Source organism: Eubalaena glacialis, chromosome 2 (genome assembly GCF_028564815.1).
Source record: "Eubalaena glacialis isolate mEubGla1 chromosome 2, mEubGla1.1.hap2.+ XY, whole genome shotgun sequence".
Classification (NCBI taxonomy): domain Eukaryota; kingdom Metazoa; phylum Chordata; class Mammalia; order Artiodactyla; family Balaenidae; genus Eubalaena; species Eubalaena glacialis.
Window position 1 is genome coordinate 70149126 of NC_083717.1, and position 14627 is coordinate 70163752.

The 14627-nt window shown below is 39.7% G+C and overlaps 1 protein-coding gene across 1 annotated transcript in view; it reads left to right on the forward strand.

Annotated features, from left to right (window-relative positions):
• MEGF11 (multiple EGF like domains 11) overlaps window positions 1-6437 on the forward strand; it is a 363230-nt gene extending 356793 nt beyond the window's left edge. Inside the window, exons 25-26 of the mRNA XM_061182006.1 lie at window positions 5434-5640; window positions 6277-6437. Of these exons, the coding sequence (XP_061037989.1) occupies window positions 5434-5640; window positions 6277-6437 (368 nt within the window). The remainder of the gene's footprint in view (window positions 1-5433; window positions 5641-6276) is intronic.
• Window positions 6438-14627: the final 8190 nt, after the last annotated feature.

Genomic DNA, 14627 nt, shown 5'->3' on the forward strand with positions numbered 1-14627 from the left:
CTTGGGATTCTGGCAATTTTTTGTTAGTTTTGACTTAAACCACCCAAATGAAAGGAAGCACCATTACAGTAGATGAAGCTAAACAACAGAAAACAAAACTATACTGTGTTATCACTGTGACCTGGGACCTCAGTTTCTTTCTCAAGGAGAAATGGGGATTGGACAGAAACATCTCTAAGGACCTTTACAGCTCTGAGAATACGCATGACTCAAGCATGAATGAATTCAGACAGGCCCGGACACCTCAATAAATGAGCACACAACTTCCCTATGCACCTTATTGTCCTGCGCATTGTGATTATAGTAGTTACTCGCAGCCATAAATGTAAAACAAAGTTAAGGACGAAGTTAAGGACTCAGCCATGGCATCATTCATTCCTGTTTTGTGGGATCATACATCTGAGTGTCTGAGTGCGGGGGAGACTTGGAAGCTAGCAGCCAGGTTTCATTTCACCACTCTGGCTATAATCATCCTTTAAATTGGAGAGAAAAGATGGCTATGTAGGCAAACGTACCAACAGGTGTTTGTTAGGGACCAACACACCAGAACAAGAGGAAAATGGAACATCACAGTTCAGAGCTTTACAGAAATACTTATCAAAGACATGGAATAAACCCCACTAACTGGCTGAACTCCCCAGATAAACATTTAATAAACTAGTTTGTACCAGGAATGGAATTATTTCCTAAAACTACTGGCCCAAACCAAATTATAACCACTAAGAGTTAAGATTAAGAGTCTTAGTGTTCTCTGAACTCAGTGGGAAAGAGCCCTGGCCTGGGAGTTAAAAGATTTGGGTTCTAAGGGGAATTCCCTGGTGGTCCAGTGGTTAGGACTTGGAGCTTTTACTGCTGGGGCCCGGGTTCAATCCCTGGTCGGAGAACTAAGATCCTGCAAGCTGCACGGTGCAGCCAAAAAAATTTTTTAAAAAAAACAAAAAACAAAAAACAATTTGGGTTCTAGTCCTGGTTCTTGCTGTGTGGCACTGATCAGATCACAGTGTTGTTTTCTGAGTCTTGGTTTCTTCCTCTATTAGAAGGACAGGGTTGGGGCTCCCCTGGTGGCACAGTGGATAAGAATCTGCCAATGCAGGGGGCACGGGTTCGATCCCTGGTCCGGGAAGATCCCACATGCCTCAGAGCAACTAAGCCTGTGCGCCACAACTACTGAGCCTGCGCTCTAGAGCCTGTGCTCCGCAACGAGAAGCCACCGCAATGAGAAGCCTGTGCACCGCAACGAAGAGTAGCCCCCGCTCGCCACAACTAGAGAAAGCTCGCGCGCAGCAAAGACCCCACACAGCCATAAATAAATAAATAAATAAAATTTATATATATAAAAAAAAAGACAGGGTTGTGCAAGCACTATCTCTAAAGCCCTTTCCAGCTCTAAGCATCTAATTCAGTCAATGCGCCCTCTTTCCCGTTACTTACTAAAGACCTCCACTCACTGTCATCCTGGAGGTTGTGTGAGATCACTCATACCGCTGTGCTAACCCCATTTTACCTCTAAACACCTTTCCATCTCTCCTTCCCCTGCTCCCCTCAGCAAAATTATTCTGCAGCAAACTGCCTCATGTCAACACTTCCCTGTCAGGCATTTCAAAGTGCTATAGAAGAAACCCTCCCCACTACTCTCCATCACCTTAATGATCCTGAAATCCTGGGTCCCACTGTTGCTGCCCCTTTCCCCACCTGTATGCTCCTTGCTAATCCAACCTCCAAGTCTCTCCTTGCAATAACCTTGGCTTCCAAGGTAGTCAGGAGCCCACTGACATCCTGAAAACTTTTTTCAGCCAGTGTGGTTCTCCTTCTGACCCCGAGGTCTCCCCTTTTCCTCTCCCGAGTCCTTGTCTCTCAATCAAGAGAAGGGTGAGGACTTAGGGCCCAGGAAGAGAAAAGGCAGTGTGGCCTTCTAATAGTAGTAGTAGGCTGAGAAGACAAGAGATGGACGTTCAGTGCCTAGGTTTTCCCCAACAGTGAAATATTGGCCTTAAGTAGATGATAGTGTGAACCTGAAGGCTGGGATAAGTTCAAATCCTACTCACAAGACGGCATTGGAAAATCATTTCCCCTCTCTGGATTTGTTGCTTCCTTTATAAAATGAAGATGTTTCAATTAGTTCATTTCAGAGGCCCCTTCTGCCTCTGATAGTATGTGGCTGTATGTGATTTGGGGAAGGTAGGAACTATATGAGAACAAATGCCAGGGCATTATAGGGCTAAATCTTAAGCCTTGATGCTAATTACAGGCCTTAGAGGAGTGACTCCCCAGAGCTTGGGTAGCCTCGGTTGATGCTTCCCCTTTCTTTGCAACATGCCCAAAGTGCAAGGACTGGTATAGAGGTGGGGCTATAAAAAGATGAGGAAGTGTCTTAGAGCAGCTGGTTATTCTTCCCCTTACCCTGCCCTCCCTCAGAGCAGGCAGGTGGATGACTCAGCTGGAGAAAAGAGTAGGTTCCTGAAGTATAGTTTTCCAGCTAGCCTTGCCCTTCCCCTCCCTCCTCAGAAATAGAATCCAGTTTATTCCATAATTCAACACCCTCCTACCACCACCTCCAAACACACACACGCACACACACACTCTTCTCCATCCCCTTTGGCTTTACCTCTGGCCCCTTTATGGATGATACATCTTCTCCCTGACACCCCATTCCCACAAACCCCAACATCTTTAATCCATTTCGGTGCATCCCCTGCTACAGAGCAAACAATTTATTTCCCCAAACTTGAAAGCAGCCAACTTTTCTGGTGGAAATAAGAGGGCCACTACTGGTTGGCTGAGGCTCTGTTAGGCATTGAGCTAGAGCTTCAAGCCTCTCCCACTACCATAACAATCAGTCATGGGATGTCCACAAAAAGAGCTTGGCCTTTCTCAGCAGAACTTGGCCCCATAGATAAAAAGGCTTTCCTTGTTGAGGGTAAGGTGAAGCTGTTGCAGATAGTTTGCATCTAGGATATAGGACGCGTACAGGGTAAAAATATGAGGGGAAAACACCTTGATTGGGTATCAGAGCAGGTAGGGGTTGTCCTAACTTAACTACTTACTAACATTAGGCAAACTTTATGAGCTTTAGTTTCCTCATTTCTAAAGTAGTAATACTAGTCCTTCCTGCCTGGCCCCCTGCACAGATGTAACAAGTGTCAATGATCTAACTGGAGTGAGTGAAGACCAGCTACATGTGCTATAAAGCAAGCTAACACTAGTCCTCAAATTTTAGAAAATACGCAACTGAGTCAGCTGCCAATCAAAGTAAAAATGATGTGCCTGCGTGGGGAGGAGGGGAGAGGTGTTAGAGGACAGCCCTTCTTTAAGCAGTACTAGTAGTCCTCAGCTTCTACAGGAGCAGCTGAGTCATACTGCCTTACTACTTGGCTGATAAATTTAGAGAACCCAAAATGGGACCAACAGGCCAGCTGGGGTTCCCAGCTTAACCCCACTCCCTTGTACTAAGAAACAAAGTATTCACTAGAGGCAATTTCATGTGACTCGGGCAGGTCACAGAGCCTGGGACCCAGAGCCACCTTTCCCCTATGAGAGCCTCACCAGTAGCTGGGCCAATCCAGCCTCCCTTTAGTCTCTGCTGGGACTGCTCGTTGTCTAGCAAGAATGTTTTCTCCTCCTCTCTAGGGTTCTAGGGTAGAGAGAGGCCACAATCTAAGACAGGACCCAAGACCCACATCTCCCTCTGCCTGGGGGCTAAGCTGTGATACAAAGTGCTCTCAGCCTGGTTCTGGAGCTTGCTCTAATACCGATGAGCAGGGTGACCCTGGGGAAGTCACTTGCCTATACAAATCTCAATTTCCTCATAAGCAATAAAGGGGGAGGGGAAATAATAATTACTGCTCTGCCTACACTTGAAGGAACTAATGGGTGAATGTAGTTTTGTACAAGATTGAGGAAATGTTACCTGCTAAAACAAACATAAATAACCCTATACTAACAAAAAAGTAAATCCCCTCCCAACCAGTTACCTGCTGTGGGAGAAAAGACTCCTGTGGTGGCACACATCTCAACCACTTCAGTCACGTGGAGCGCTCACTCTGCTCTCACCGGACCAAGGTACATCCAGTAACCCCTTGAATTACACTACCACTTTCACTTTTTTACATTTTCATTAATTTTACAAGTTGGAGGCAGAAAGCATAGATAAATAGCAGCCCAAAATGTAAATTGTGGTGGTTCTAGCGAAAGATCATCCGAGAATTTTACCATCTGCTAGCACTTATAGAAATTTAGAGCTGAGAAATAGAGAAATTTCACCATCTGCTACCACTTATAGAAATTTAGACTTCTTAGATCACTCTTGACTACGAAGCCCCTGCAACTCAGTGCTTATTTCTAGATTCCCCTGGCTGGCAGAGCCTCACAGAAGGATGAGGGCCAGAGTTGCCAGATTAGAGAGTCTCCTGCTTTTTCTGGGCAAGTTCTGCCTCATTTGAAACAATCCACAGGAGGCAGTAATCTTCCCCCAAAAGGGAAAATGGCATAGAGGTTGAAGGAAGGGCTCCCGTTTCACTGTGACTCCCAGTCACAAAGAGAACCTTCTTCCTCCAGTGAGCTACAGTTACCTTGCTTCATATTTGGAAACCAGTTTGCAACTTTTGTACCCTAATACACCCTGAAGTCTTGGGGATGATGCACCTGAGAGACGACAGGAGAAGCAGCACGAGTTCTCCTAATATCAGAGAAAGATACTGCTAAAATAGATTTCAGTTAGCGTTCATGAGAACTGGAGTAATTGACCCCAGAAGATATACTGCAGGCTTGCTAGAAAACAGGAACTTTCCAAAGCCTAGCTTGAGACCCAGGTGTTTTTTAAACCTCTATTACACTTCAGTCTGCCCCACCTCTGATCACGAGCTTCTCGAGAGCAGGGATACTACCTGTTTGCTGCCTAAAGGTTGCCAAATTGCTGGCACTTGTGCCAAATCACACACCTACTTCTTCTGAACCTAAGCTTAGCCATCAAAAAGAATTCAGAAAAATGATATCACAGAAAATACACAGGCCAAAGAGTCCCAAGGCATGGATTCAAGTATTGGCACTGCCATTCATGAGCCATATGACCTTAGACAAGTCACTTCATCTCCCTGGGCCATCATCTTATAAAATGCAGCCAACTATCCTTGCAAGCTTTTGTAAAAATTAAATAACAGAAGTGAAAGCATATTATGAATATCTTGAATTAATCCCTTTCTGGTGCTATACCTGACTACTAAAACAAAAATGTTCTTATCCCTCCAAAAACATATTTCTTTAGAACTCTGCTTACCTAGAAAAGCACTCCTCAACGTATTTAGTAAGTGAATCTTGGATTATCAAAGGTGTTTACAACTTCGCGATCCTGAAAGCACATAAACTGTACTCTGCTTTTGGTATTTAAATTAAGTCTTATGTCTTTGCTTGTCCTAAGAAATCTCTCTTGCCTTGCAGATTACATGAAAGAATCCGTATGCAGTTCTAGCACTTGTTCCTTGAATAGCAGTGAAAACCCTTATGCCACAATTAAGGACCTGCCCATCCTCACCTGCACGCTTCCAGAAAGCAGCTATGTAGAAATGAAGTCGCCTGTGCACACGGGGTCTCCGTACACAGATGTGCCATCCTTGTCGACATCTAATAAAAATATATATGAAGTTGGTAGGTGTCTCAAATAAGTAACTTAGTGAAATCAGGGCACTAGTACAGCATCTGAAGTAAAAACAGCCCTCTCCAGTCCCCGTCTTGAAAATACACCCTTCTTTTGTTGCTTTTTAAGGATTCCAAGGTGAACTGTCTTTCCCAGGACTGCCCTCCTCTCTCATGCAAGAAATCAAATTCTTGTGCCAACTCTGCTTTTAAAAAAAAACACTAAGGCTATGTGTGAAGCAGATATATTGGGGGTGGGGAGTCGATACACACAAACACACTTCAACTGATTGTTAACACAAATTCCTGTTTAAAAAAGAAAACAATCAGAACAGACATTTGCAAGTTTCGAAATCACCTCGTTCTACTTTTTCCCAGTTTAACCCATGTCCCTGGGCTCACTGATACAACCCCTGACCCCTACCTCTAGGATATTCTAAGTCCCTTGGTTTTGACCAGAGCTTGGGATTCTGATAGCACACTCACTTAGGTTTTCAATCTCTTGAACAAGCCTCAGTCCTAACCTTCATACATTTATCATAAACCCCTGGCTTCTCCCCCGACCAAGTTAAAGAGAATTCTCTTCCCCCCAACAAGGCAACCAAAGCTAATCTGTTCTCTGAACTCATTTTTCACTATATTCCTTAGAGCCCACAGTCAGTGTGGTCCAAGAAGGCCGTGGTTGTAACTCCAGCTATATCCAGAATCCATACGACCTACCTAGGAACAGCCATATTCCTGGTCATTATAACCTCCTCCCAGTAAGACAGAGCCCTGCCAATGGGCCGTCCCAGGACAAGCAGTCTTGAGGGATAAGCCTCTCTCTTGCAATGTGCTCTGCTGAATATTCTCTGACTCTCTGAAAGAAGACAATCCCTTGACTTGAAATAATGGTACAGACTGACTCCAGCTGCGTGTTAGTTATAACGTTCACCTGGAACTAAAGAAGAGCTTCCAAGTGGGACTGGGGTAACTGTTCAAAAGGTCCGTTCTCAAAAGCAAATTCTACCACCCACCCACCCCCAACCCCAAATGCCACGGATTATATGATCTTTTAAAACATTTAAGATAAAGCTACTCATCAACATCAGCTAAATATATACATATTAATATTTATATATTAAATTATCTGAAACATGATGCTTAGAAAGCATGTAGAATAGGTTTTACCAATTTTCGTAGGAGTAAAGGGGACTGGGGAGGAGAGGGGATTACTTTAAAGCACCTGAAATGTATATGTGCTTTTGGTTCCTGTTACCGTCACTTAGATTGTTTTATTACCTAAGATAATTAGTACATAGACACAAACTGTGCTAATATCAATCCTAAAGTACCTGTACATATATGTCAGGTCAATCAAATTATAACTGCCAGGATTACAGAGTTTAGTATACAGTCTAATGCTGACAACTTCAATTTTTTAAAGTAAGACTTTAATGAATACAAATTAACTTTCCCTCTTCTGCCCCTGGTGGTAGTAGGAGGAAAAAAAAGTTTCCAAAGTGCAACAGCCTCTTTCAGTCAAACAATGATTTCTAGGCCAGCTTTACAAAATCTTGCCAATTCAAAGTTCAAGAACATTGCAAGCCAGTCCTGGCCTTGTCATATCTCCTTAGTCCATCCAACACCTGAGTTATTCCATGCGAAACGGAACTCTGAGATGATGCCTTTAAGCAAGCAGTCATAGACTGGTAAGAATTAAACATCCCTAAAAATGGTTATTCGGCCTCCCGAATTTATTTGGTTGGCATTCCTTGACTCAGAAGAGTACACGCTGTCAAGCATATCTTCATAAATCTTGAGCTTGATGTAGTATGGAACCTAAAAGTGTAGAGGAAATTAGACAAAAGTGGATTCAGGAAGTTTAAGTTGTTTTAAGTACATTATGCTTTTTGATGGAACTAAATGAAATGATCAAAGAAGAATGGACTGTAATCAATTGCTATAACATGATGTAAAAACTTAACATATAAGTATATGAAGTACTTCTACTTTCAAAGGACCACCTACTGACATGGCCAAAAATGTATTACAATGAGCTAATGCTCCAGATCCCAGTATTCAGGTGTATCTATACTTCCACTCTAATGAATATAAGTAAACTGGGGCTCGGATGGGTCAAAAAGGAGCCTCTCCCAAGCCCTAAAGAGGACCTCCTCACAAGAATTAAAGACCAAAAGGGCAAAGCAGGGAAACTAATGATGACCCTATACCACTCCATTCTCTGATTAACAGTCCAGGCAGTAAAAAATACTTCCAAAAAGGTATACAGAAGAGGAACTAAGTGACTGTAAATGACTGCAAAGCTGGAACAGCTGCTACAGGAAATGTGGGAGTTCTGAAGCCCTTGATACACATTGGAAGTCTGCCATGGAACCCATTAGTTTGGGCAATAACCAGCAAAAGCAAGAAAATAAATAAATGAGTAAATCCTCCCTCCCCCACTTCACTCAAGGCTTAAGCAAATTTTATCGTTAGGGGAAAATATAATACTTACATGAATGCTGCATGTATGCATGGGAGCAAGTGATCAGCAATAGCAAATTTACTTTCAAAAAAAGCCTTATTAAAATATAAATACTAGAAAATTACTTTGTAGGCCCAAGTAAATATTTCTCATACATATATAGGAAGAAATATAGATAAGAGACTTACCTCAATATTTCAGGGCAGCAAGTGCTCAAATATCTTTCTCAAGTAAGGATCAAGAAGCATGGTGAAGTCAGATCAGCAAGGAGAAACTTCGTCTCAATCCCAGGTTTTATTTTCTTCCCTTAGCCTGCATGTACAATAACTGCTGCCTGGCAAACTGCAAACAAGCACTCAAGTTTCGTTTCACCTCTTTTTTGCCAAGTATCTTCTGGCAAAATTCAGCAAGAGGTGGCATGGTGGAATTGCTAAAGCATTGGGTCGAGATTTGAGTGTTACTTGCCCTCTCTGGGTTCCTTTTTTTCCCCATGTATTGAAAAAAAGGGAGAAGCAGAGAAAGGTAAGGGAGCTCTGACAACCCTTCAGCTTGAGCATTCTATGATTTTTAAAGAAATGTAATACAACTCATATCAGGCAATACAGTGGAGAAGGGAAAGGCAGAGGGTGTGATTAATCTATTGTGACAACAGCTGCCTTCACATATCTAAGAGTTACTGGTAAAAGACATTCCAATCTAACAGAGCACCTACTAGGACCTTCTGTCTAGCACTGTCACAAATAGGTTCATGGTCAACCTAAACATGTGCACTGTGCATTTTATTGGCAACATGGAAAAATCTGTTCAATTATTTTACAGAAATTAAGTTTTTACTCAAAGTGATGTGCATACAATTCAAATGAATAAGAAAAACACAATTACTGTACAATAGCATAAGTGCAACTATGAAATGGCAATACTTTTTTAAACAACCCAGATTTGTAATATATTTGTTCACTGTGCAGAGGGATCGTACCTTGTACAAAATAAAATGAATTTCTCAAACTAATTTAACAAGAATGCCCACTGTTGTGTTGCAAACTGAAAATGTGTCTATAATCTACACCTTAGGTTTAAAGGTAGAACTAACTTACATTTTGTGTGGTCACTCTAGACAGCCAGAAAAGTGAAAATCATCCCAACAGATGTTTGAAAATAAAGTGAAACGGTTCTATCAAATTTATAACAAGAGAGTCTCTTCCTTTAAAGTAATGAATGGGAGCAACACATTCTTATTCATGTCCAAAAATTATTGAAATATCTCATACACATCAGTACACTCAAATAGAGAATTTCTCTGCTTTCACAAAGATTTGGACTCAAAGACAACTATTACAACTTGTGCTCAGATCCAGAGACACAAAGGTACTCCTATGGAAAGGAATAAAGGCAAGTGTAAGGGCCACCTAATTAGCATAAGTGCAATGAAGAGCTGTCCACCAGAAGTTATCAGCCACTACAGTACTCTGGGTGCATCTGTTTTAGGACCTTTTAAAACATATCCTTGTGACCTAACTGGTAAAGAAGCAGCAGAATTAATTTTGTAATAAAATACAAACGCTAAAAAACAGCTTACTGAATGCATTCAATGGTACAAGTTTAAAATTTCTCCCTTATACTTTCAAAGTTTTGTATGTAATCCTCATACTTAAGTCAAACTAAAACCTTTCAACTTGTCAGTTCACAAGGCTTACATGATACTCAAAAGTTATTTCCACTTAATAAAATGTCTAACCAAGAACTTTTGCTATTTAGAGGCTAAGACTCATTCAGAAAAGATCTAACAGACAATCCTCAAAGGCCAGGAGGCTAGGGCTTTGACATCTGAGTGAAAGACAAAACATAATCAAGGGTTATAAGGCTAATAAAGGTATTTACTGAGAATAACAGTGCTTTAAGATTATGACTTACGAGGCTCAGAATACCACCCAATAGCATAAATGACAACCAAAGGCGGCAGGTTGTGCACTCAATCACTGCAAGTTGTGCACTCAATACAGGAGATTCAAGCATGATACCATTAGCCATTCATCCAGCCAGAGGGAAGACAGAAGAGGCCCAATTAATCTGTATGTGGCAACAGAAGATGGAAAATCTTTCTCAGAAGGGATGGATGATGGATACATAAGGGATTCATTATACTATTATTTATACTGTGTATAATAATTATATATTATTTATGTAATAATTTTATGTAACAATATTTAAAATGTTTAATCTAAATGGTAAAATTCTCAGACTACAGCCCCCCAAGCTAAACTAGAATGAACCCTAGGATTAGCCCCTTCACTCTTTTAGATGGTCCTTCCTTATTGTTCTGACACGGGGTTGTAGGAAGGATAAATATTAGGAATGTAAGTATGAACAAAGCACTTTCCCTACCCTTGTAGATCTTACAATGTAGCAATTATAGAAGGGCAGGGATAAATAGAGGACCCTGGTGATTAGTCTGATAGTGATTATACATTTTCTTCCCTGACCTGAAGAGCTAGAAAGATTCTGAGCAGTGGTCCAACCCAAACCCAGAGAAGGAGGAAGCTCTGGTCTGCAGCGCCGGTTGTCAGATTACCTCCTTATTCCAGTTTCTGCCTCCCAGGCCATTGTCTAGCCCAGCAGATGGCCCTCCAGAACCTTAGGAGTGAGTGCTAAAAGCCATACGCTTATTCATTATTCTGAGATTTTGTGGTTTGGGGCCAAGGTTAAGTTCTACTGACTCAACCACAGGAAAGGAATCCTGTTGGCTATTAATTTTCACCATCACTGGTACTGATAACATAGTAGTTAACAGCCAATATACATGACATCTGTGCCAGGACCTATCAATTCTATGCTTAATAATGTTAAATAATTCAATTCAAATGTTTAGTAATAATTACTATCCTAATAGACAAATAATGCCATTTATATCATGTGTGTGCACACATAAACCTATACACTTGGATTTAATCATTGGTTCTATTGGTGGAATCAGTCCATGGACTGATCTACCTTACTAGATTCCACTTAGAGATTAAAAAAAAAAATTAAACACAAAATGTTTTTAAAGGTTCTCTCTCCCAAACATAAATATATTTCAAAGTATATATTAGAAGCCAGCAGAATTTTCTTTTAACAGTAAAAGCCAAAAAACAGCAGTTCTCAGCTCACAGTTGACATAGCAGCCCCTCAAGTGCTCCTCCCCGCTTAGTACATATGGTACTTTGATGCATATTGTTGAAATTGACAGTCATTTTGCAAATGTTCTGAAAGCTTTCATCTTATTTAATGGCGTTAACATGGAAATAAAGATAGCATTTTAATCAAGTTATTATAAGACCAAAAATATCTTGCAAAGTATACACATGATTTTTATTTATCTATTAAATTTAAATTTTAGTTAGAATGTATAATAATTTGGCTCTAGTACCTGAAGAAAGTGTTCATTCATAAAATTACTGAATTAAGGCTGGGATAAACCTCAGAAATGATCTAATCCAGTCCCCTCATTAACTGGAAGAAAGTGAGGTTCAGAGATAAAATGACTAGAAGACCTGTGACTAGATTCCAAGTCTTTGTCACCCAGTCTAGTGCTCTATTATAGCTGCCACTTTCAATCTGTTAACTCAGAATTTAGCATACTTTCTAATATATGCCTAATATCAACTTCCTTTCAAATATTCTTTCTCTATCCTCCAATTCAGCTTTTAGGAAAATAGATACTTCAATTAAAATTATCTCTCAGCCTAATCCTAATGGTCTCCCTTACATAAATTGATGATACTAGCATTCTGTATTACTTTATTGTTACCATCAGCCTCCCACAGTTTCTTTAAAAGATTAGAATGACAACTCCAGTTTATTCGGCGTATTGTATAGATGAGTGAAAAAGGTGACCTGTCAAATCCCAGGAAGGGATGCAGCGCCAGCACTGCCCCAACCAGGAGAACAAAAAGCAGCTCTTTAGCACTAGTTTGACTGTTATGCTAACCCACTAAACGTTGTGGTGAAAGAAGGTCCTTTCATTGTCTTTGTTCATCTTTTTCCACACAGGGAATAGATATCCTTATGCACAGTCCTTATGCAAAATTCATATTTTGTTTTGAATTTTTTTCTCAGGCTTATGATGTTTGTGAGACATCAAATAACTAGCCTCCATTTTTCTCCTCTGTTTAAAAAAAAAAATCTCCAGAAATTGAAACCTAACAGGTTGGAGTAAGTTCTTAATTATCCTCCCAGCCTTTGAATTATTCTGCTTCTGGTGTTGGCCAAAACTGTCTAAATAGTAGAGCTTTTTTTTTCTTTTTAAGGTAGACGGAAGAGATTATCACAATAGCTCAAACCACTGAGAGGGTTTGCATTTTGTAAATATAAGTCACTGAGGACAAAAATTAAGATGTTTATTTCCCCAATGATGAAATAAGTATGACTAGCTCTGATGGGCAATCCAAACTCAAGAAATCTAACTTTCCTGCAGAACCCTCTGACAGAAGTCAGCAACTAGCACCCCTTCTTAGAATTACAATTTAGCATACTCAGTGCAATGGCTAAAGAAACTTACCCTTACAGAGTAACAACTACTATTAGAGAGAAATCATAAATAGCATTTTAGAACAATGACATACAAGTTAAAATCAAGATGGCTAAGTGACTTTTCAGGACAATACAATAGGTTTTTTAAAAATTCAAAGTTAAAATAACTGAAAAGCAAGGTCAAAAAGCAAAATACTTCTAAACTACCTTAAGCCCTAAATTGTCATAATATTTAAAAACTTAATGTTTCTTACTTGAGACAGTTTGTCTCCTGAGATACTATTCAGAATGAAGACACTTGTTGAAATGCAATCAGATTCATTTTCTACTACTACTTAAGGTTCCTTGGAATTCTCCCAAGATCCAACCATGCACAAGGCAACATTAAGTCTACATTTGGTAAAAATTCAAAGTTACTTTATTCATTTTCAATTCACTACCTAGTTTCTCCTTCTCTTAAATAATTTTGTAAAAAATTTACTACCAATTTTGAGTAAAATAGTGATGGAGCCTCTTCTTGGGTCTGGTGACACTGTTACGTACCAAAGTACAGAGATTACTTTCCTAATGTTTTTGGTAATATTCAATACTTTTTCCAAGAACAGCATAATTGAACTGTATGTCTAAAATCAAAGCTGAATTCACACAATGATGCCTCCAATTCAACTGTTTACTCTGTAATCCAAGGACCTATGCTCTTACTCATCAGAAGCAAATATTCCATGGCTACATCCAAAGCACTCAAAGGAAAAATGTAATCTGACAACATAAAGAATAGTCCCCCTATAACTGTTTATTAGAATGTGAATATATTCCAAATCAATAACTAAAAAAAAAAAAAAAAAAATCAAGTTACAGAGCATGCATAAAATACAAAGTAGCGATTTACAAATAGATAGTAGTATCTTCATAACCAATACACCAAAATAATAAAATAGCTACAGAGAAAAACTAAATTGACTAATCACAGCAATGCCTTCCGTGCACCCCACACGTCATGAGCACCGCAAAAGACAGAAGATTAACTATGAAACATAGTAATCTATGCAAGCCCACACACATGTATATTTTGGGGATATTCCACCATCCTGAATAGTATCACTTTAGTTGACACAACTTGCAGAACACTTCAGAGTTAAGTGCTCAATACCATCCACAAGAAAACAAAACTAAATATTAGTGTGCACATTTCTGAATGAGAAATGAGTTGCTCCATTGATTTCAATAATGTAGTGGAAGAAAACGTTCAGGTTTGTACAATGCCTAAATGCATTCTATTTAACTCAAGGTACTATTTCATCTTGCATACTAAAAGAATACATGCCTTTAAGTGGTACCACTTGAGCAGAAATTAACCTCTCACTGTACTCTTTAGACATACTGAAACCAGATTAACTGGACTATATTCCATAATATACTGCAAAACTCAAAAATCAGCATTGTTAAAATAATTTTCCATACCTGCTGGTGGATATGGTGATAAAACTAGGTTGCATTTCATTTACTGGAAGGTTTTAAGATAAAATTAACACTTCACCATTGGATACTAAGAGCATTAAACCAGTTATTGCCTGAGCAATAAAATGCCACACAATCTACTGCTGGGAAATTAGATAAGTTAAATGACTTGGGCTGCCTGATTACTGTAACAGAGGCACCTCATGTGGAATTCCACCAGTCTCTCCAGTTCCCAGCCTGCCAGGCAGCATTGTTTAACATATGGCCCCATAACCATACTGCTACTGAAATCATCACAGTCTTTTGTGTTTATTAAGATAATTCTTGTCCAGAAAAAAGTGCCCCCCTCTCTAATCAACTTTGATGTTTACAAAAATTAAAAAACAAAATTTACTAAACTACATAACCCTATTAAGGCATGTTAGAAATTGACTTCCAGAATAATGGAAAATTTTCAAGCTCTCAAAATTCTGCTATGTTTATAGGGCAATTCTTAGATTTATGGAAATATACACTGCACTGAGAGAAGAGTGTATTAATTATAAGCTGCTCTGTGGCAAAATGA